Consider the following 24,905-nt stretch of genomic DNA (forward strand, 5'->3'; position numbering starts at 1 on the left):
GCACATTATTGTCAAGAATCTGCTGATACTGAGTTAAATCCATGCGACCCTCAACTTTAACAAGATTCCTGGTGCCGGCATTGGCCACACAGCCCCAATGCATGATGGAACCTCCACCAAATTTTACTGTGGGTAGCAAGTGCTTTTCTTAGAATGCCGTGTTTTTTGCCTCCATGCATAACACCTTTTTGTATGACCAAACAACTCAATATTTGTTTCATCAGTCCATAGGACCTTCTTACAAAATGTAACTGGCTTGTCCAAATGTGCTTTTGCATACCTCAGGCGACTCTGTTTGTGGCGTGCTTGCAGAAACGGCTTCTTTCGCATCACTCTCCCATACAGCCTCTCCTTGTGCAACGTGCGCTATAATGTTGACCGATGCACATTGACACCATCTGCAGCAAGATGAAGTTGCAGGTCTTTGGAGGTGGTCTGTGGATTGCCCTTGACTGTTCTCACCATTCTTCTTCTTTGCCTTTCTGATATTTTTCTTGGCCTGCCACTTCTGGGCTTAACAAGAACTGTACCTGTGTTCTTCCATTTCCTTACTATGTTCCTCACAGTGGAAACTGACAGTTTAAATCTCAGAGACAACTTTTTGTACCTTCCCCTGAACAACTCTGTTGAATAATCTTTGTTTTCAGATCATTTGAGAGTTGTTTTGAGGAGCCCATGATGCCACTCTTCATAGGAGATTCAAATAGGAGAACAACTTGCAAGTGGCCACCTTAAATACCTTTTCTCATGATTGGATACACCTGCCTATGAAGTTCAAAGCCCAATGAGGTTACAAAACCAATTTAGTGCTTTAGTAAGTCAGTAAAAAGTAGTTAGGAGTGTTCAAATCAAGAAATTGATAAGGGTGCCCATACTTTTGCACCAGTCAAATTTTGTTTAAATGCGGATTGCACATTTTCTGTTAGTACAATAAACCTCATTTCAATCCAGAAATATTACTCAGTCCATCAGTTATTAGATCTATGAAAATGAAATAGCTGATGCAAAAACACAAATTGTTATAAAGAAAAAAGGTTAACATTAATAGGGGTGCCCAAACTTTTCATATGACTGTAGGTGGCGGATAGCGCTGTGCAGGCAGGCAGGACGCAGGAAGAGCAGTGTACTCACTCAGACTGTGCGGATATTGGTGCAACCATTGAGCAGACTCTGACACAGAAGTAAACCAAGTCTCTGGGTGCCGCTGTCACTCTGAGGAGCTCGTCCGGGTGTACGTCCCACTGGTACTGCTTAGTGGTCCGGAGCCTGCCTCCATGCACAATTTTCTAGATTTTCCTAAGTGACCCCTTGGCCTGAAGCTGTCAGGGTCCCGCTCCCTATATTAGAATAGTGGAGCTGTGCTCTCGATGGCTGACACTTGGGATTTCTGTAGGCCGCATAAGCTGGAAAGCCCTATCCCCCTCGTTGTGTTGGTGGCTTTGATCTCTGAGCTCTTGGGGAAAGTTCATAAAGAGACTATCCTCCATAGGTGAATTAACAGGTTGCATGAAGCTACTCCCTGATCTTGGGTCCTGTACCCCGCCGTGCTCGGTACCGGTCCGGTTACTGGACTTTCTGGTGCTGACCGTTCTCCAAAACTAAGTCAGTGCACCCTTTTCCAATACCCTGCGACCGGGTCTCCGACTCCTCTAGTCCCAGACCACTGTCTGCGACCCAACCAAGGTCACACAGGGAGCTACAACTCCCTCAGCTCCTCACTCTCTGAGGGCTACTTCTCAACTAACTTCCTCCCTCCCACCAGTCTGCCTGACCCCTAGGCGGGTGGCCCTTTTCCAGCTAGACCACCCACTGGTGTGCCTGACAGGGTGTGGTGTAGTTAGGATTTGAGTGCTGATGGAAGCAATACCAAAGGTTAGGATCCCAGAACCATGGAGGGTGAGTTCTGCACCATAAGAGAAAGGGGTGCAGTTCCCTGTGACACCCTGATAGAGTCAGCGGTGTCACATATATGGCTCTGATGTTGTCAGGTATGGGAGATTCTTAGTAAGAGTCTGCTCACACGAGCATATGACTCGTACGAGTGCAATGCGAGAAAACCTCACATTGCACTATACTCAATTTAAGACAATGCTGCAACTCACATCTGCTGTCTGACTAAGCAGAAAATCGCATCATGCTCCGATTGTCTGCGAATCTCTCATCACTCATAGCCATACAAGTCTATGGGTGCACGTGAAACATCGGACTGCACTCGCATGACATCGGAGTGCAGTGCAATATACGCACAGGCTGACAATGATCCACAGCTGTGATCCAATCGTAAGATCAGATGACACTTGCTGGGTTATTAGCTTAATGCATCTGATGCTCTGATCAGGAGAAGCAATCGAATTGTGCAGTCATAAAGTACCCTAAAAAAAATAAAAAAAAATAAAAAAAAACCAAGTACAAATCACCCCCCTTTTTACAATACAATAACAGGCGATCAAAACCTCACATATACGCAAAAATTGTTTAATTAAGACAGCAAACTCAAGAGGCAAAAAATAAGCCATCACTGAGCCCCAGATTCCAAAAAGTGAGAATGCTACGGGTCTTGGAAAATGGCGACAAAAGCGCAATTATTTTTTTAGACAAATTTCTGTTTCGTTTTTTTTTTGTTTTTGTATCTACAAACTCGCACTGACCTGGGGAATCATCATGCCGGGTCAGATTTACCTCAAAGTGAACACCGAATAAAAACAAAATAAAAAACAATGTGGCATTTCATTTGTTTCACAATTTCTCCACATTCGGAATTTTTTTGTTCCCGTTTTCCAGTGCACTAAATGGTAAAATGAATACGTCTTTCAAAAGTAAAACTCGCCCCGCAAAAAATAAGCCCTCACATGGCTGTATTCATGGAAAAACAAAAAAGTTACGTCTCTCAGAAGAAGGGGAGGAATAAACGAAAACGGAAAATCCCCCTGGAGGGAAGGGGTTTAAAGTTCATTTTAATCAATAGATCTTGGAATAATAATTTACACAATTTGATGTTATATAAAATGTTCCTGTGCAGAGATAATCTTATATATGTGTCCCTGCTGTGTACTGTGTAATGGCCGTGTCTGACCATACAGGCACATGGTGTGATCATACCACATCTCCCGTGCTGAGATAATCTTATATATGTGCCCCTGCTATGTACTGTGTAATGGCCGTGTCTGACCATACAGGCACATGGTGTGATCATACCACATCTCCTGTGCTGAGATAATCTTAAATATGTGCCCCTGCTATGTACTGTGTAATGGCCGTGTCTGACCATACAGGCACATGGTGTGATCATACCACATCTCCTGTGCTGAGATAATCTTATATATGTGCCCTGCTATGTACCCTGCTATGTACTGTGTAATGACTGTGTCTGACCGTACAGGGACATGATCTGATAATATCACATCGCTTGGGCTGAGATAATCTTATATATGTGCCCCTGCTATCTACTGTGTAATGTCCGTGTCTGACCGTACAGGCACATGGTGTGATCATACCACATCTCCTGTGCTGAGATAATCTTATATATGTGTCCCTGCTGTGTACTGTGTAATGGCTGTGTCTGACCGTACAGGGACATGGTCTGATTATACCACATCTCCTGTGCTGAGATAATCTTATATATGTGCCCTGCTATGTACCCTGCTATGTACTGTGTAATGACTGTGTCTGACCGTACAGGGACATGATCTGATAATATCACATCGCTTGGGCTGAGATAATCTTATATATGTGCCCCTGCTATCTACTGTGTAATGTCCGTGTCTGACCGTACAGGCACATGGTGTGATCATACCACATCTCCTGTGCTGAGATAATCTTATATATGTGTCCCTGCTGTGTACTGTGTAATGGCCGTGTCTGACCGTACAGGGACATGGTCTGATTATACCACATCTCCTGTGCTGAGATAATCTTATATATGTGTGCCTGATGTGTACTGTGTAATGGCCGTGTCTGACCGTACAGGGACATGGTGTGATCATACCACATCTCCTGTGCTGAGATAATCTTATATATGTGTCCCTGCTGTGTACTGTGTAATGGCTGTGTCTGACCGTACAGGGACATGGTCTGATTATACCACATCTCCTGTGCTGAGATAATCTTATATATGTGTCCCTGCTGTGTACTGTGTAATGGGCGTGTCTGACCGTACAGGGACATGGTCTGATCATACCACATCTCCTGGGCAGGGGAAGATGCCAACAAAGAAAAAAAACAGGCCCTCTAGAAATCAGACATAATGGTTTGTGGCAAGACACCTAGTGACCAATATTGGTCCTGCAGCTCCACTCCTATTCACCTCAATAAAAGCTGAGCTCCTGAGCACAAAAATCAGCTGTGATCCTGTATACTCTTTTGCGAAATAGTAGATGCACTCAGCCTGAGCCCCTGTATCCTGGGGCAATCAGCAGACCCCTCAGTGACTGGCCCAGTATCCCAGGGCTATGAGCAGACCCCTCAGTGACTGGCCCAGCATCCCAGGGCTATGAGCAGACCCCTCAGTGCCTGGCCCAGCATCCCAGGGCTATGAGCAGACCCCTCAGTGACTGGCCCAGCATCCCAGGGCTATGAGCAGACCCCTCAGTGACTAGCCCAACATCCCAGGGCTATGAGCAGACCCCTCAGTGACTGGCCCAGCATCCCAGGGCTATGAGCAGACCCCTCAGTGACTAGCCCAACATCCCAGGGCTATGAGCAGACCCCTCAGTGACTGGCCCAGCATCCCAGGGCTATGAGCAGACCCCTCAGTGACTGGCCCAGCATCCCAGGGCTATGAGCAGACCCCTCAGTGACTGGCCCAGGATCCCAGGGCTATCAGCAAACCCCTCAGTGACTAGCCCAGGATCCCGGGTTTATCAGCAGGCCCCTCAGTGACTGGCCCAGGATCTTGGGTTTATCAGCAGGCCCCTCAGTGACTGGCCCAGGATCTTGGGGCTATCAGCAGACCCCTCAGTGACTGGCCCAGGATCCCGGGGCTATCAGCAGACCCCTCAGTGACTGGCCCAAGATCCCGGGGCTATCAGCAAACCCCTCAGTGACTAGCCCAGGATCCTGGGGCTATCAGCAGACCCCTCAGTGACTGGCCCAGGATTCCGGGTTTATCAGCAGGCCCCTCAGTGACTGGCCCAGGATCCCGGGGCTATGAGTAGACCCCTCAGTGACTAGCCCAGGATCCCGGGGCTATGAGTAGACCCCTCAGTGACTAGCCCAGGATCCCAGGGCTATCAGCAGACCCCTCAGTGACTAGCCCAGGATCCCAGGGCTATCAGCAGACCCCTCAGTGTCTAGCCCAGGATCCCGGGGTTATCAGCAGGCCCCTCAGTGACTGGCCCAGAATCTCGGGTTTATCAGCAGGCCCCTCAGTGACTGGCCCAGGATCCCGGGGCTATCAGCAGACCCCCTCAGTGACTGGCCCAGGATCGCAGGGCTATCATCAGGCCCCTCAGTGACTAGCCCAAGATCCCGGGGTTATCAGCAGACCCCTCAGTGACTGGCCCAGCATCCCAGGGCTATGAGCAGACCCCTCAGTGACTGGCCCAGCATCCCAGGGCTATGAGCAGACCCCTCAGTGACTGGCCCAGCATCCCAGAGCTATGAGCAGACCCCTCAGTAACTGGCCCAGGATCCCGTGGCTATGAGTAGACCACTCAGTGACTAGCCCAGGATCCCGGGGCTATCAGCAGACCTCTCAGTGACTAGCCCAGGATCCCAGGGCTATGAGTAGACCCCTCAGTAACTAGCCCAGGATCCCGGGGCTATCAGTAGACCCCTCAGTGACCACCCCCTGGATCCTGGGGCTATGAGTAGACCCCTCAGTAACTAGCCCAGGATCCCGGGCTATGAGCAGACCCCTCAGTGACTAGCCCAGGATCCCGTGGCTATGAGTAGACCCCTCAGTGACTAGCCCAGGATCCCAGGGCTATGATTAGACCCCTCAGTGACTAGCCCAGGATCCCAGGGCTATGAGTAGACCCCTCAGTGACTAGCCCAGGATCCCGGGGCTATCAGCAGACCCCTCAGTGACTAGCCCAGGATCCCGGGGCTATCAGCAGACCCCTCAGTGACTAGCCCAGGATCCCGGGGCTATGAGTAGATCGCTCAGTGACTAGCCCAGGATCCCGGGGCTATCAGCAGACCCCTCAGTGACCGCCCCCAGGATCCCGGGGCTATGAGTAGACCCCTCAGTGACTAGCCCACGATACCAGGGTTATGAGCAGACCCCTCAGTGACTGGCCCAGGATCCCGTGGCTATGAGTAGACCCCTCAGTGACTAGCCCAGGATCCCGGGGCTATCAGCAGACCTCTCAGTGACTAGCCCAGGATCCCGGGGCTATGAGTAGACCCCTCAGTGACTAGCCCAGGATCCCGGGGCTATAAGTAGACCCCTCAGTGACTAGCCCAGGATCCCGGGGCTATAAGTAGACCCCTCAGTGACTAGCCCAGGATCCCGGGGCTATCAGCAGACCCCTCAGTGACTAGCCCAGGATCCCGGGGCTATGAGTAGACCCCTCAGTGACTTGCCCAGGATCCCGGGGCTATCAGCAGACCCCTCAGTGACTAGCCCAGGATCCCGGGGCTATGAGTAGACCCCTCAGTGACTTGCCCAGGATCCCGGGGCTATCAGCAGACCCCTCAGTGACTAGCCCAGGATCCCGGGGCTATGAGTAGACCCCTCAGTGACTAGCCCAGAATCCCGGGGCTATAAAGTAGACCCCTCAGTGACTAGCCCAGGATCCCGAGGCTATCAGCAGACCCCTCAGTGACTAGCCCAGGATCCCGGGGCTATGAGTAGACCCCTCAGTCACTAGCCCAGGATCCCGGGGCTATGAGTAGACCCCTCAGTGACTAGCCCAGGATCCCGGGGCTATGAGTAGACCCCTCAGTGACTAGCCCAGGATCCTGGGCTATGAGCAGACCCCTCAGTGACTAGCCCAGGATCCCGGGGCTATGAGTAGACCCCTCAGTGACTAGCCCAGGATCCCGGGGCTATGAGTAGACCCCTCAGTGACTAGCCCAGGATCCTGGGCTATGAGCAGACCCCTCAGTGACTAGCCCAGGATCCCGGGGCTATGAGTAGACCCCTCAGTGACTAGCCCAGGATCCCGGGGCTATGAGTAGACCCCTCAGTGACCGGTTGGCCGCCTCTATGATTTGTTCTCAGATTTTGGCTCTTGAGGTAAATAAGACTGTGGCCCAGGGGTCTGCACTGGCCCAGCACCTGCAGCCACGGGGGGGACACAGCACGTCAGATTACGGCAGGTGCAGGGGTGAGGCACATGTTATGGGGGTCTGGGGGGCAGGTGGGTACAGCCCAGCTTCCATGCCCCCTCAGTGCTGCTGCAGCGCCCTCTAACTGCCCACTGCGGTGTGTACAGCAGAGACCGCGGCTGCTGAGCCTCCTACACCCCCGCGGACTGCCCATCCTCACTGCAGCGGGGCTCCACGGCGATGTACAGATGACGGCTATATCCGCTCTCTATATATTATCCACGGTGGAACGCACACGCTTCCTGTTTCATAGTCTAGATGGTCACGTGCTATCTGCTCAGCCAATAGCATAATGAGAATATCTGGCAGCTGGAGCCCGGTCGCTATGGAGACACAGCAGGCCATAGGGTGATCCGTGGCCGCCACGTCACCGTCCGGAACGTCACGAGAAGAGGCGGAGGAAGAGAGACAAACATGGCGGCCTCTATCCGGGAAAAACAGACGGGTGAGAAGCGACAAGTGTGGTGTATGTGACAGCCTGCAGGCGGGACGGATAGGGGCTCTGTAATGTGTCACCATAGTGACCAGCATCTCCTGGCACTGACCTATACAGTGGCACTGCTCCTAGCTACAATCCCATAGGACGAGCTGTAACCAGTTTCTGTAGTAAAAATGAATGCAAAGTGTGAACATGTGGAGCTGTAGCAGCTAAATAGAGCAATGTCAGGCAGTGGGACGTGTGTGCATAGTCTCCCTGTGTCAGGTCCCCCCCACAGTCCCCCTGTATCGCTGCCCCCCCCCTTCCCCCGTGGTCGTCCCCCATAGTCCTCCTGCGTCCCCCCCCCCCCCATAGTCCTCCTGCGTCGCCCCCCCCTAATCCCCCTGCGTCGTCCCGCCCCATATTCCTCCTGCGTCGTCCTCCTGCGTCGACCCCCCCCCATGGTCCTCCTGCGTCGTCCCCCCCCCATGGTCCTCCTGCGTCGTCCCCCCCCATGGTCCTCCTGCGTCGTCCCCCCCCATGGTCCTCCTGCGTCGTCCCCCCCCATGGTCCTCCTGCGTCGTCCCCCCCCATGGTCCTCCTGCGTCGTCCCCCCCCATGGTCCTCCTGCTTCGCCCCCCCCCATGGTCCTCCTGCTTCGTCCCCCCCCATGGTCCTCCTGCGCCGTCCCCCCCATGGTCCTCCTGCGTCGTCCCCCCCCATGATCCTCCTGCGTCGCTGTCCCCCCCCCATGGTCCTCCTGCGTCGCCGTCCCCCCCCATGGTCCTGCGTCGTCCGTCCCCCCATGGTCCTCCTGCGTCGTCGTCCCCCCATGGTCCTCCTGCGTCGTCGTCCCCCCATGGTCCTCCTGCGTTGTCCCCCCCCATGGTCCTCCTGCGTCGTCCCCCCCCATGGTCCTCCTGCGTCGTCCCCCCCATGGTCCTCCTGCGTTGTCCCCCCCCCCATAGTCCTCCTGCTTCCCCCCCCCCATAGTTCTCCTGCGGCGTCGTCCCCCCCCCCATAGTCGTCCTGCGGCGTCATCCTTGCTCCCCCCCGTAGTCCTCCTGCCTTGTTCACCCCGTAGTTTTCTTGCCGCGTCCACCCCCGTAGTCTTCCTGCGTCGTCCACCCCCGTAGTCTTCCTGCGTCGTCCATCCCCCCATAGTTTGGTTACGCGGGCAGTGCAGAGGGACCACTTTCTACCTTAGCAAGTTATTAATAACACACCCAGTCTCATGGTCTTTTCTGGTCATGTTGTATGTTTCATTAATTGACTTTGAAGGGGAAGAAAAGAACTACAATAAAACGGCAATAATGAGTTGTCTTGTGTGCAGCAGGAGTGTGTTTACCATGAGGCGCTTCTCGGACCTGTCCCTGTGTGATGTGCACAGAGCATGCTTTGTTGTCAGCATAGATGAATAGTAATTAACCCACAATAAAGCCCACAGACCAGTGACGTCACCTGTGGGGGCGGCGCTAGTCTCCTTTATATGACTGCCCTGTTGTGGGCTCATTACTATTCATCTCAGCCGACAACAGAGCACACTCCTGTGCACATCACACAGAGATGCTGTTTTTCAGGGAGGAGACACGGGCTGTGACAATGATCGCAACCTATGCTCTGAAGATGCTTCATCTCAGGGAGGGGACAGGGACAGCAGCAGTGACCGCAGTGTCTGACTCTGATAATGCTCGTATTCAGGGAGTGGATAGAGGAGCAGCAGTGACCACAGCCTCTGCCTGTGTCTGTTGACGCCTCATTTCAGGTAGGGGAAAGAGGATGCAGCAGTAACCCCAGCCTCTGCCGATGCTTCGTCTCAAGGTTGACAATGACAGCAACCTCTGGCACTGATGACGCTTCTTCTCACGAAGGGGACAGAGAATGTTGCAGTGACTGCAGCTTCTGACTCTGATGACGTATCGTCTCAGGGAAGGGACAGAAAATTCAGCAGTGGCCTCTACCTCTGATGACACTTTGTCTCAGGGAGGGGACAGAGGATGAAGCAGTGACCTCTGCCTCTGATGACGCTTCATTTCAGGGAGGGGGCAGGGGATGCAGCAATACCTGTTGCCTTTGATGATGCTTTTTGAATCCCAGGATGCATTGGGAATTTCCAAACAAAGAATTATCACATTGGAAGTAGGTAAAAAAAATGAGAAGTTGTTCTAATAGTGAGGGAAGGATAGGGACTTTTTGAAGTAAGTGTATTAGAAAATAGCTTAGATTTGGCATCAAATAGATAGGGAGTTAGGTGGAAAATACCTCTTTAAGATTGGAGGCATAGTTTTTCAAGCAGTTTTTTGAGTGGTAATCTCAAAACTCCTCCAAAACGTTGAGTGTCCACTCAGTTTCTGCTCTGAATACTCGGCAGTTCGCTTCCATGTGCACGTAGCCTGCCGCCGGGGCTATTGGCAATGTTGTATATTATACTGCACTGGAGTCATGAAAAGAATTGCTGCAGACGTCTCATAACCCACAGTCATCTTCAGTCTTTAAACCTTTTGCTTTTCCAAGCTTTATTTCTACATTCACAGAACGCAGTCTGTTTCCATCACAGATTTTGTTTATCATGAATCTGCTGCAAAATCTGTAACGTGCAGGTTCTAAAGGGAATTTGCCACTCGGACTCTGTCAGCAGATTTTGCTATGCAATCTGGAAGCAGCTTAGTAAAGGATAAGAAAGCCAGGTTTCAGAGATATCACTTGACTGATTGGTACAGTTTTGAAAGAATCCCTGTTTTATCGGATGTAGCACAGCTAAGGGTACCATCTCACTAAACAACGTACCAGCAATTCCGACCACGATATGACTTGGTCAGGATCGCTGGTGCGTCGCTACATGGTCGCTGGTAAGCTGTCAATCAGGCAGATCTCATCAACACCTTTTAGTCTTTTTCTACTTATTATAAAAAATACTTGATTGATTATCAAAATTACATACATACATAGATTTTCAGCACTAAAAACAATATTTAGAAAGGAAAAGGGGAGGGGCCAGTAGCCCTAGCCTTGCCCTACCTAGTTTACGGGGTCGGCATCCTGATTTATAGTGACACCCCCGTTCCGCGGTGACTAACCCTAGGCAGTCCCTTCATCAAACACATTGGCGTGCTTGACAGTGAGAGAGCAAAGATCTGAATGTGCAGGGAGCAGGGAGCCGGCGTCTGGAAGCTGCGGACGCTGGTAACCAAGGTACACATCGGGTAACCAAGCAAAGTGCTTTGCTTGGTTACCCGATATTTACCTTGGTTACCAGCGTACGCTGCTCTCAGGCTGCCAGTGCTGGCTCCCTGTACACATAGCCAGAGTACACATCGGGTAACTAAGCGAAGCGCTTTGCTTAGTAACCTGATGTGTACCCTGGCTACGAGTGCAGGGAGCCAGCGCTAAGCGGTGTGCGCTGGTAACCAGGGTAAATATTGGGTAACCAAGCAAAGCATTTTGCTTAGTTACTCGATATTTACCTTGGTTACCAAGCGCAGCATCGTTTCTACGAGTCGCTGCTGGCTGGTCGCTGGTGAGATCTGCCTGATTTTGTATACCAATCTGGGATATCTAAGTAGATACTTGCATCAACACCTTAGTCTTTTTCTACTTATTATAAAAAATACTTTATTGATTATCAAAATTACATACATATATTTTTAGCACTAAAAACAATATCTAGAAAGGAAAAGGGGAGGGGCCAGTAGCCCTAGCCTTTCCCTACCTAGTTTACGGGGGTCGGCGTCCTGATTTATAGTGACGCCCCCGTTCCGCGGTGACTAACCCTAGGCAGTCCCTTCCTAGTTCTAAGATAGAGTGCACTGACTCAAGGAGTGTACTCACCCAAAGCAGTAATACCACAGGGAGAAAGAGGTGCACAGTCCGGGGTAACTAATTTGTCTGTATCATCACCCGGGGCTGACGGGGATAGGGGGCCTAAGGGTAGTCACGTATGTCAATTACTCTGTGTGCCCAGTGGCAAAAGATAACTGAATAGAAGGTAGAAACTAGATTTTGCTATCCAAGACTTGCCCAACGCGATTCGCTCTTTCTGATAGAAGTGACCTCAGGGCTCATCAGGGGCGTCTCAACTAGATTCTTACATGTACTGGTCTCAGATTATACTGACCGAAACTGGGCCAACGGGGAGAGGGGAGGGTCCGGAAGTTACGTGATCGGCTCAGACTACAATGTTCAGGCCGTGCACCGGAAGTGCAACCACGTCATCAGACAGTCACGTGATCCAGTGACTTCCGGACCCTCCCCTCTCCCCGTTGGCGCCAAACAGGGTTTAAATAGCGTCCATTAACAAGCTCTGGTTAGCGACTGGCCGTCCCTGGGATCTACGCTCCTTGTGAACTAAAACCGAAACAAGAGGTCTGATAGTGATGAATGTTATGCCTCTGATTTGCAATGATCTGAGATGCAGGTTACAGCTGGACCTCAGTATTATTAGTAGTAGATAGCTGGACTGCTGTGGACCAGTTGTTCTGCGCCCTATACACTGCTCCATTGTGAGAGACCGCACGCAGGTATGATATCATGCTGTTGGCTATAGATGGTTTCTGGATACTACGTATGCTGATGTTGTGGTCTCTGTCCATAGGACTACTCTATGGGAACAGTGCAATCTTTAATACTGCTGAGCCTGTACCCAATTTTGGTGAAGGGGAATCCCACAAGGATTGGAGGGCTAGTGTACGGACAGCGGACTATGTGGTAGCAAGGTATACCCTCTGTTATTTTATTATATTGATGAGATATATCCGGGTGATCCTACAAGGATTGGAGAGCAAGTGTACGGACAGTGTACTATGTGGTAGCAAGGTATACCCTCTGTTATTTTATTATATTGACTAGATATACCCGGGTGGGGTTAATGTTGCTGATTGTTTTCCTCTGGTTACATAACGGCTTCTGGCTGCCATAATACTCACCCCGATGACTGGACACATAATCGTCTTGTCACCTTATCCAAATTATTTCACTGAAAATCGCTTCTGTTAGATATACAGTTAGGTCCAGAAATATTTGGACAGTGACACAAGTTTTGTTATTTTAGCTGTTTACAAAAACATGTTCAGAAATACAATTATATATATAATATGGGCTGAAAGTGCACACTCCCAGCTACAATATGAGAATTTTCACATCCAAATCGGAGAAAGGGTTTAGGAATCATAGCTCTGTAATGCATAGCCTCCTCTTTTTCAAGGGACCAAAAGTAATTGGACAAGGGACTCTAAGGGCTGCAATTAACTCTGATGGCGTCTCCCTCGTTAACCTGTAATCAATGAAGTAGTTAAAAGGTCTGGGGTTGATTACAGGTGTGTGGTTTTGCATTTGGAAGCTGTTGCTGTGACCAGACAACATGCGGTCTAAGGAACTCTCAATTGAGGTGAAGCAGAACATCCTGAGGCTGAAAAAAAAGAAAACATCCATCAGAGAGATAGCAGACATGCTTGGAGTAGCAAAATCAACAGTCGGGTACATTCTGAGAAAAAAGGAATTGACTGGTGAGCTTGGGAACTCAAAAAGGCCTGGGCGTCCACGGATGACAACAGTGGTGGATGATCGCCGCATACTTTCTTTGGTGAAGAAGAACCCGTTCACAACATCAACTGAAGTCCAGAACACTCTCAGTGAAGTAGGTGTATCTGTCTCTAAGTCAACAGTAAAGAGAAGACTCCATGAAAGTAAATACAAAGGGTTCACATCTAGATGCAAACCATTCATCAATTCCAAAAATAGACAGGCCAGAGTTAAATTTGCTGAAGAACACCTCATGAAGCCAGCTCAGTTCTGGAAAAGTATTCTATGGACAGATGAGACAAAGATCAACCTGTACCAGAATGATGGGAAGAAAAAAGTTTGGAGAAGAAAGGGAACGGCACATGATCCAAGGCACACCACATCCTCTGTAAAACATGGTGGAGGCAACGTGATGGCATGGGCATGCATGGCTTTCAATGGCACTGGGTCACTTGTGTTTATTGATGACATAACAGCAGACAAGAGTAGCCGGATGAATTCTGAAGTGTACCGGGATATACTTTCAGCCCAGATTCAGCCAAATGCCGCAAAGTTGATCGGACGGCGCTTCATAGTACAGATGGACAATGACCCCAAGCATACAGCCAAAGCTACCCAGGAGTTCATGAGTGCAAAAAAGTGGAACATTCTGCAATGGCCAAATCAATCACCAGATCTTAACCCAATTGAGCATGCATTTCACTTGCTCAAATCCAGACTTAAGACGGAAAGACCCACAAACAAGCAAGACCTGAAGGCTGCGGCTGTAAAGGCCTGGCAAAGCATTAAGAAGGAGGAAACCCAGCGTTTGGTGATGTCCATGGGTTCCAGACTTAAGGCAGTGGTTGCCTCCAAAGGATTCACAACAAAATATTGAAAATAAAAATATTTTGTTTGGGTTTGGTTTATTTGTCCAATTACTTTTGACCTCCTAAAATGTGGAGTGTTTGTAAAGAAATGTGACAATTCCTACAATTTCTATCAGATATTTTTGTTCAAACCTTCAAATTAAACGTTACAATCTGCACTTGAATTCTGTTGTAGAGGTTTCATTTCAAATCCAATGTGGTGGCATGCAGAGCCCAACTCGCGAAAATTGTGTCACTGTCCAAATATTTCTGGACCTAACTGTACTTCCATTTGTGAAGGTAATAAAAATATGGGGAAATTAACATGGATAATACTGGAACAGCCACTTGCACGTGATAAATTGTGCTTAATATGACATTTGGTGATGAATAATTTCTTTATAGACCCATTGAAGCCTGTTTTATGGGTAACCACTGATGAATTATTTCTATAATGCCACCATGGACTGAGGCGGCACAATAAGCTTTGAGGGTAACTCCCTGACCGATGCTAACATTAGATATAGCGGATTCATTGATATTCAAAGTATGGATCCATCAGTTTTGGTCAGTATAATCTTTGAGACCAGTACATGTATAGACTATGATGAAGGACACCACTGGACCCCAGGTAACAATGACTTTCTGTTATTCCCATACAGATTGAAATAAAGAATTAACTCTTCAAGAATCTAGTTGAGACGCCCCTGATGAGCCCTGAGGTCACTTCTATCAGAAAGGGCGAAACGCGTTGGGCGAGTCTTGGATAGCAAAATCTAGTTTCTACCTTCTATTCAGTTATCTTTTGCCACTGGGCACACAGACTAATTGACATACGTGACTACCCTTAGGCCCCCTATCCCCGTCAGCCCCGGGTGATGATACAGACAACTTAGTTACCCCGGACTGTGCACCTCTTTCTCCCTGTGGTATTACTGCTTTGGGTGAGTACACTCCTTGAGTCAGTGCACTCTATCTTAGAACTAGGAAGGGACTGCCTAGGGTTAGTCACCGCGGAACGGGGGCGTCACTATAAATCAGGACGCCGACCCCGTAAACTAGGAAGGAAAAGGCTAGGGCTACTGGCCCCTCCCCCTTTCCTTTCTAAATATTGTTTTTAGTGCTGAAAATATATGTATGTATGTAATTTTGATAATCAATAAAGTATTTCTTTGTCGCTCCATTGGGAGACCCAGACAATTGGGTGTATAGCTTCTGCCTCCGGAGGCCACACAAAGTATTACACTTTAAAAAGTGTAACCCCTCCCCTCTGCTATACACCCTCCCGTGCATCACGGGCTCATCAGTTTTTATGCTTTGTGTTGAAGGAGGCACACATTCACACAATGCTCCACATTTTAGTCAGCAGCAGCTGCTGATTATATCGGATGGAAGAAAAGAGGGCCCCTAACAGGGCCCCCGGCATGCTCCCTTCTCACCCCACTCAGGTCGGCGGTGTTGTTAAGGTTGAGGTACCCATTGCGGGTACACAGGCAGGAGCCACATGCCGTTTTCCTTCCCCATCCCTTAGGGGCTCTGGGGAAGTGGGATCCTAACCGGTCATCCAGCCACTGGGACCGGGCTCCCTCCGCAGCCCCTGGGGGAATCTGCTGGACAGGAGACGGAGTATCGTCAGGGACATGGCCCTGCATCTACAGGTACTCTGTGTCCCCGTTGGGACGGCGCATGAAGCACCTTGGCCTCAGACGCAGCTGCGACTGCGGTGTGGATTTTTTGTCTGGGACTACCGCGCCGACCGTGCCTGTTTGTCGGCCGCGGTTTATACTTTAGTCCCCGGCTTTTGCGGCCTAGTGTGTTAAACTCCCGCCCCTGAGCCTGCCAGTCAGGGAGAAAGGCGGGACGGTCGGTATGATGCCGACAGTGAGGGCTGGAGCACACTTCGCTGTCCTCCGCCCCCCTCACTGATCTCTATGGGCCACCAGGTTCCCGCACTTTTGCGGTTCCGCCCACGGCTCTCTCCTCCCCTCGGAACGCCGGCAGCCATTGTTATAATTCTGCCGGTGGAGGATCTCAGAATCTGCAAAGGTTTCCCACTGCTCTGGGAGAGGGGGAACCTAACCGGTCGCCATGCACTGGGACCGGGCTCCATCCGCAGCCCCTGGGGGATTCTGACGGACAGGAGACTGGACATCATCAGGGACAGAGCCCTGCATCATAAGGTACTCTGTGTCCCCTGAGGGACGGTGCATGCAGCATCTGTGTTACAAATGCCGCAGCGGTTGCTGAGTGGTTTGTGAGACTGGGACTACCGCGCCGACCGCGCCATGTTTGCCGGCCGCGTTTTTAAATTTAGTCCCCGGCTCTTGCGGCCTAGTACCATATACTCCCGTTCTCAGGCCTGCCAGTCAGGGGTAACGACGGGACGGCCGACTGGACGTCGGCAGGGAGGGCTGGAGCATATGTTGGTATCCTCCTTCCCCCTCACTGAGCACTGTGGGGCACCAGTTTTCAGGTGCTGACCCCCCTTGGTGCCGCAGTGTATATATATATGTTTATTTATATGGTATATGATCTCACTGTTCGGCAGCATTATTTGCTTTTGGCTGTATACCCTCACTGATTACTCTGCGGACGACATGCTGTTGTCTGCTCTTAAAGAGTAAGGGTGCCAAGGTACTGGCTTATTTTACAACCTGTACCTCTTGTGCGGCTATATTACAGGCAGGTTCCACATACCCTCATTGTGTACAATGCTTGGCCCCGAGGGCACTCACTCAGCCGGAGCCTCCGGCACTGGTGGGACCCTCGGCCAGGTGGTACCGCCGGTTTCCACTGCACAGATGACAGGGACAGAGTTTGCATGTTGGAATCAGCAAATCTCTGAGTAGCTTTCACATTCCAGGACTCAGTCTATGGACAGAGGGTCTGCTAAGATACTGGAAGCCTTGCAGTCCAGACCGATAACACAGGGCCAGGGAGCTGTGAGTTCATCGCTCCCGGGTCCCTCTGGGTCGGTACAACAAGGGGCTCCTGGGGTAACACCCAGATCCCACGGTGAGAACTCCGTCACGGACCGCGGCCTCTGATAGGCTAAGCGGGCCCGCTGGGAACCTTCCCCGACTTCATCAGGAGTGCGTGTTTCGATCACTCTAACTCCAGAGGGGCCGTCCAGAAGCACAGAACTTTACGGACAAGCGCTTACTAAGCGCCTTATTGACACGCGTTACCCTTTCCCCCCTGACGTTGTTAAGGGTTGGGCTCAGTGTCACAGGGTGGATTCTCCAGTCTCTAGGCTGGCGGCTAGATCCGTAGTATTAGTGGCAGATGCCATCTCTCACGAATGCCACTGACAGGCAAATAAAGCTTATGATGAAATCCATCTATGAAGCCATAGTCGCATCTTTTGCTCCAGCCTTCGCAGCCGTGAGGGCACTCCAAGCTATCTCAACTTCTCTGGCTGAGATTATTGCGGTTGCACATACCTCTGCCCCGCAGGTTGTGTCCTTCACTTCTCAGGCGTAGGTTGTTTTCGTTCTACGCCATGAACGCCGTTCCTGGACTCTGCGAGCCGTACAGCGGTAGCATCCACCAATTCGGTGGCAGTCTGCAGGGCCATGTGGCTACGTGAATGGAAGGCAGGCTCTGCTTCCAAGAAGTTCTTAACCGGTTTGCCATTTTCTGGCGACCGTTTGTTTGGCGAGCAATTGGATGAAGTTACTAGACAGTCCAAGGGAAAGGTATCGTCCTTGCCCCAGTCCAAAGGTTTCGGTCATTTCGGTCCTCAGCAAAGTTCTGTTCCTCCACGTCCAACAGGTCAGAGGAGGGCCAGAGGAACTCTTCTGCATGGCGGTCTAAGTCACAAGGCGGCTTCCTCATGACTTCGGCCTCACCAAGACCGCGTCCTCGGTCGGTGGCAGGCTCTCCCGCTTTTGCGACGCCTGGTGGCCACATGTCCAAGACCGATGGGTGAGAGACATTCTGTCTCAAGGTTACAGGATAGAGCTCTGCTCTCGTCCTCCGACTAGTTTCTTCAAAACATCTCCGCCCCCCGAGCGAGCCGATGCACTTTTTCAGGCGGTGAACACTCTGAAGCCTCGATGTCACAAGGAGACTTCCTAGCATAAATTGACATCAAGGATGCTTATCTCCATGTGCCGATCGCACCCGAGCTTCAACGCTTTCTGCGTTTCGCCATCAGGGACGAACACTTCAGTTCGTGGCACTGCCATTCGGCCTGGCGACAGCCCCACGGATCTTCACCAAGGTCATGGCAGCAGTGGTGGCGGTCCTACAGGGCCACTCGGTGATCACTTACCTAGACGATCTTCTAGTCAAGACACCCTCCTGGGTGGCATGTCAACTCAACCTGACCATTGCTCTGGAGACCCTCCAGGGGTTCGGGTGGATCATCAAATTTCCAAGGTCAAAACTGACACCGACCCAATCACTGACTTGCCTCGGGATGGAGTTTCATACTCTCTCAGCGATAGTGAAGCTTCCGCTGCATAGTCAGCGTTCACTACAGACAGGGGTGCAATCTCTCCTTCGGGCCCAGTCACCCCTTGAGGCGCCTCATGCATTTTCTAAGGAAGATGGTGGCAGCAAGGGAGGCAGTTCCCTTGCACAGTTTCGTCTGCGTCCGATTCTATCGGACACCGCAAATGGGACAGGAGGTCGACGTCCCTAGACAAGAACGTCTCTCTTCCCTTGCAGCAAAACCTCTCTTCAGTGGTGTCTTCTTTCCACTTCCTGGGCGGAGGAAAAAATCCTTCCGGCCCCCAGCTGAGGCTGTGGTCACGACGGACGCGAGTCTGTCAGGGTGGGGAGCGGTCTTCCTCCACCACTCGGCTCAGGGAACCTGGACTCCGACAGAGTCCTCCCTTCAGATCAATGTTCTGGAGTTAAGGGCAGTGGATCTAGCCCTAAAGGTGTTCCAGCGGTGGCTGGAGGGCAGGCAGATCCGAATTCAGTCGGACAACGCCACGACGGTTGCGTACATCAACCACCAGGGCGGCACACGCGCAGTCGTCAAGCCTTCAGAGCAGTTCGGCGGATTCGGCTGTGGGCGGAAGCCACAGCCTCCACCATCTCCGCAGTTCACATCCCGGGCGTAGAAAACTGGGAAGCAGATTTTCTCAGTCGCCAGGGCATGGACGCAGGGGAATGGTCTCTTCACCCGGACGTGTTTCTAGAGATCTGTTGCCGCCGGGGAACGCCGGACGTCAATCTAATGGCGTCTCGGCACAACAACAAAGTCCCGGCATTCATGGCTTGGTCCAAGGATCACAGAGCTCTGGCGGCAGACGCGCTAGTTCACGACTGGTCGCAGTTTCGACTGCCTTATGTTTTTCCTCCTCTGGCACTACTGCCCAGAGTGTTACGCAAGATCAGGTCAGACTGTCGCCGCGCCATCCTCGTCGCTCCAGACTGGCCGAGGTGATCGTGGTACCTGGATCTGTGGCACCTCACGGTGGGTCAACCGTGGACACTCCCAGACCGACCAGACTTGCTGCCTCAAGGGCCATATTTCCTTCTGAATTCTGCGGCTCTAAACCTGACTGTGTGGCCATTGAGTCCTGGCTCCTAGCGTCATCAGGGATATCTCCAGATGTCATTGCCACCATGAGACAGGCCAGGAAACCAACGTCCGCCAAGATCTATCACAGGACTTGGAGGATCTTCTTATCCTGGTGCTCTGATCAGGGTTTTACTCCCTGGCCGTTTGCCTTGCCCATTTTTCTTTCTTTCCTTCAATCCGGAATGGACAAGGGCTTGTCTCTCGGCTCTCTCAAGGGACAAGTATCGGCGCTTTCCGGTCCCACCTTACAAGCGTCCGTTAACACCCTCGGATCTTAACAGGGTGCTGACGACTCTTCAGAAGCCACTTTTCGAGCCGATGCGGGATCTCTCTATCTCGCCTTTCGCAAAGGGTGGCCTTCCTAGTGGCAGTCACATCACTCAGAAGAGTGTCTCAGCTAGCAGCGCTGTCATGCAAAGCCCCCTTCCTGGTGTTTCACCAGGATAGGGTGGTTCTACGTCCGGTCCGGACTTTCTCCCTAAGGTATCCCCGTTTCATCTCAATCAGGATATCGTCTCCCCCTCTTTGGGTCCGCATCCAGTTCACCAATGTGAAAAGGATTTGCATTTATTAGATCTGGTGAGAGCACTCCGGCTCTACATTTCTCGCACGGCGCCCCTGCGCCGGTCTGATGCGCTCTTGTCCTTATCGCGGGCCAGAGTAAGGGATTTCAGGTTTTCAAGTCAACCTTGGCTCGGTGGATCAAGGAACCGATTCTTGAAGCCTACCGTTCTTTTAGGCTTCCGATTCCTGCAGGGCTGAAGGCCCATTCTACCAGAGCCGTCGGTGTCCTGGGCATTGCGACACCAGGCTACGGCTCGGCAGGTGTGTCAGGCGGCTACCTGGTCGAGTCTGCACACTTTCACGAAACACTATCAGGTGCATGCCGATGATTCGGCAGACGCCAGCCTAGGTAGGCGACTCCTTCAGGCGGCAGTTGCCCACCTGTAAGAGGGGGCCGTTTTTCGGCTCTTTTTACCGAGGTATTCTTTTACCCACCCAGGGATTGCTTTTGGACATCCCAATTGTCTGGGTCTCCCAATGGAGCGACAAAGAAGAAGGGAATTTTGTTTACTTACCGTAAATTCCTTTTCTTCTAGCTCCTATTGGGAGACCCAGCACCCGCCCCTGTTCCCTTCGGGCTGTTGTTCTTTTGTGTACACATGTTGTTCATGTTGAATTGTTCTTTTGGTTCATGGTTTCAGTTCTCCGAACATCCTTCGGATTGAATTTACCTTAGACCAATTTATAAGTTTCCTCCTTCCTGCTTTGGCACCAAAACTAATGAGCCCGTGATGCACGGGAGGGTGTATAGCAGAGGGGAGGGGTTACACTTTTTAAAGTGTAATACTTTGTGTGGCCTCCGGAGGCAGAAGCTATACACCCAATTGTCTGGGTCTCCCAATAGGAGCTAGAAGAAAAGGAATTTACGGTAAGTAAACAAAATTCCCTTCTTTTTATAATAAGTAGAAAAAGACTAAGGTGTTGATGCAAGTATCTACTTGGATATCCCAGATTGGTATACAAAATCATGCAGATCTCACCAGCGACCAGTGACCAGCCCCCAGCCAGCAGCGACTCGTAGAAACGATGCTGCGCTTGGTAACCAAGGTAAATATTGGGTAACTAAGCAAAATGCTTTGCTTGGTTACCCAATATTTACCCTGGTTACCAGCGCACACCGCTTAGCGCTGGCTCCCTGCACTCGTAGCCATGGTACACATTGGGTTACTAAGCACAGCGCTTCGCTTAGTTACCCGATGTGTACTCTGGTTATGTGTGCAGGGAGCCAGCACTGGCAGCCTGAGAGCAGCGTACGCTAGTAACCAAGGTAAATATTGGGTAACCAAGCAAAGCGCTTCTCTTGGTTACCCGATGTGTACCTTGGCTGCCAGCGTCCGCAGCTTCCAGACGCCGGCTCCTGCTCCCTGCACATTCAGATCATTGCTCTCTCGCTGTCAAACACAGCGATGTGTGCTTCACAGCGGGAGAGCAACGTCCAAAAAATGAACCAGAGCAGTGTGTAACGAGCAGCGATTTCACAGCAGGGGCCAGATCACTGCTCAGTGTCACACACAGCGAGATCGCTAATGAGGTCACTGCTGCGTCACAAAAAACGTGACTCAGCAGCGATCTCGCTAGTGATCTCGCTATGTGAGAAGTACCCCTAAGCTTCTGGCTGTGTATAACCCACCCCCATTCCTGATTGGCTGCTTCCTGAGAACAGTGTCAGCAAGCTGCCAATCAGTGGGTGGGGGTGAGGTTACAATGATTAGCCTGATTGCCTGGCACATGACACCTGCAGTGATGATCTCCTGCTGATAAACCACTGATTGTATTGAAACTTCCTCACACAGCATAATAAGTGACACATCACTGCAATCATGGTCCCATGCCGAATATAATGCGTCTTTCAGATTAAATAACAAAAACAACAAACATTCCCTTTAAATGTGCTGTATTCAGTTTTGGTCTGTGTCTTGGTTATTGTAATTCGAATCCATGAGACACTTTGTTTCCTCGGCTGAAAAAAAAAATTCTTAAAACTTCTATAAATTGCTTCAGTGATAGACGCACCTATTCACTTAAATGGGTGATCTGCAAATCAGATGAAGATAGGCATGGCTTTGTTTTTGTGTGTTCCAGATATTTTCATTATATTTTAAAGGGGAAATAATACAGGAAATAGTATGAATCATTAGCAGATGAATTAAAGCAAAAAAAAAAAAAATCTTTCCGTAAAGCAGATTCCTAAGTAAAGAATGGGTAGGATAAGGAATGGGGTAAAGGGATGGGAACAACTTTAATAGGGAAGGGGAATGGAGGATCAAGGAGTATTCTTTAACATAGCGGAAAAAGCTTGAAATGTTGATTTCTAATAATGCATTAAACATAAGGAAACATAAACAAAGTCCACAAGTAAATAATAATAAGAAAGGGGGAAGAGAGGGGATAAAGTAAGAAGAATAGAAAAGAAAAAGGAGAAAACATTGAAGGGAAGAGGTGCGTAGAAAGGACGAGGGAAAACTTCTGTTCCTGGCTGCCATCTACGATAATAGGAAGAGAAGGGATTGTATACAGCAGCACGACACATTTCACAATAGCTATGAAGGGATACTTTACCAATAATGTCTGTTATGGAAGGTAATGTAGTTTTTCTCCAGTTTTTTCCGTGGATTTTCAGGATTTTCCAGATAAATCCGCAGGTTTCAGCATGCACAGATGCTCCCCATGTTATCCTATGGGACATGGGGAGTGTCTGTGTCCATGCTGCGGAATATGCTGTGGATGTCCCGCAGCCGCACATAACTGCATGTCAATTATTTCTGCGGAAATCCCAGCCCTCCACTATGAAGATAGGGCCAGGACAACCGCAGGTAATCCGCAGGAATGTCCGCAGGTTTACCGCAGCTATCTCGCTGTACTACCAGCTGAAAACAGCTGCGGATTCCAGCGAGCAGCTGCGGGAAACCTGCGGACGTACCTGTGGATATATCCACAGATGCAAGCTCCCGTGGGCACATAGCCTAACAGGTGTATAGTACATGAGTTTGTTTTTGATACATTTCTTTTCTGTCCATCACTTTGCAAAACAAGGGGGAAAACCAGGCATGGGAATATAGCAATTGACGTTAATGTATCTTTTTTCTGTCTGTTAGGCTATGTGCCCACGGGACTCTGTATCTGCGGATTCTTCTGCATCAAAATCCGCAGCTTTCCCCCGGAATCCGCACCTTTTCATAGGTGCGGATTTGACGCGGATTTTGTGATATTTTATTATTTTTTTTTTTTTATTCAATTGAATAGGCAAAATCTGCACGAAAAATTGACATGCTGCAGATTTTTCCGCACGAAAATCCGCACGATATCCGCTGCGGAAAAATCCGCAGCGTGGGCACAGCATTTCCCAAATGCCATAGAAATGGCTGGGGAGTAGCTGTGCTGCAGATTTCTGGAAAATCCGCAGCTTTTCCGCGAGAAATCCGCGGCAAAATCCACGCATTTTCTGCAGCGTGGGCACATAACCTTAATGGACAGAACACATGACGCCTGAATGGGCCTAATCCACACACAAGGTTGTTACATATGGAAGTGAATTTACCCAAAAAGCGGATTAGTTATCTTCTACAGTTCTATTTTCTCTTTTGTCTCCCGATATTAAAGTGTAAGTTGCTGATGTCTTGCTGGACTCTATGCAGTGTATTCTCTGCTCACATCGGCTGGGACATGACTATGAGGCTGTTCCCAAGCTTAGGATTTTTCAAAGACTCTAGAGCAGAAAACTGATGTCCAAGCCGGTGCCCACGTGGCTTATCCCCGTGGTTATGTAGCGGCTCTCGCCTGTGCCTTTATTTTCTGTAGAAATCACAGTATACTAGCTGGCAGGTTCACCATTTGCTTATGAATCCATATTTCTTTTGCAGTTGCCTTGAAGCGTATGCTGAATTTTAATGTTCCGCTTGTGAAGAGCACCACCGGGGAGCCAGTATGGAAGGTAAGACAGTTTTTTTTCCCCCAACTTTGTGAAAAAGGCTCCTTCAGCTCCACATACTTTTTTCCATGTCATGTCTCTTTTGTTCTTTTCTTTTCTTTTTTTTTCCACCTGGAAAGTGACGTTTTGTTGTCATTTGTATAAAAGTTGCCACCTACACCTAAAAAGGAAACATTTGTGCTACTTTTCCATATCGCTGAACTGTGGATATTTTTGACTTTGATACAGCAGAGTGATTTGGGGTATCCTTACTGTGTGTATGTAGACGTGGACTGATAATTTGGCTGTAAGGAGGTCCAAATGCCGTTATAGGGAGTTGTTAGGCGCCCGATTAGCTTTACTTGTAAGGTTATGTGCAAACTGACGTTTTGAGAGTCAAAAATTCCGAGGTTTCGAGGGAGAACAGCATCAGGAAACATTCCTCCTTTTGGAGAGTTTTTTTAAAGGCATTTTTCATTTTCTCATTGGTTTTGGAGAGTTTTTGAAGGGTCTTCGAAGACATTTTTTCTGGAAGTGGTTGCAAGAATTGCCACAAAAAACTCCTAGTGCACATAGCATGGCATAATAATGGTCTGGAGGCGCTTTCGTGTCCATTTGAAAAGAATAACACTGCCAGAGCAGAGGACAGACAAAGTACAGCATGGCTCTGTCTCACTACAGTGACTCCGGATAACCGCAGAATCCCGTTTTTCAGGGCTTCACACAGAACCCTTAGGGCCTGTGCACACATTGTAGATTTGTTACCTTTTTCCACCAGGTTTTTACCACCTAACCTGAGAGCAGCATAACATAGTCACAGAGACCCCGATTCCACCAGTG

The 24,905-nt window shown here is 50.0% G+C and overlaps 1 protein-coding gene across 1 annotated transcript in view; it reads left to right on the plus strand.

Annotated features, from left to right (window-relative positions):
• Positions 1 to 7,613: 7,613 nt before the first annotated feature.
• The window catches only part of SCFD1 (sec1 family domain containing 1), a 165,306-nt gene continuing 148,014 nt past the window's right edge, over positions 7,614 to 24,905 (plus strand). The window contains exons 1-2 of the mRNA XM_075330962.1: positions 7,614 to 7,717; positions 24,019 to 24,089. Coding sequence (XP_075187077.1) covers positions 7,687 to 7,717; positions 24,019 to 24,089 — 102 coding nt within the window. The 5' untranslated portion in view covers positions 7,614 to 7,686. The remainder of the gene's footprint in view (positions 7,718 to 24,018; positions 24,090 to 24,905) is intronic.

This window comes from Anomaloglossus baeobatrachus, chromosome 12 (assembly GCF_048569485.1).
Source record: "Anomaloglossus baeobatrachus isolate aAnoBae1 chromosome 12, aAnoBae1.hap1, whole genome shotgun sequence".
NCBI lineage: Eukaryota > Metazoa > Chordata > Amphibia > Anura > Aromobatidae > Anomaloglossus > Anomaloglossus baeobatrachus.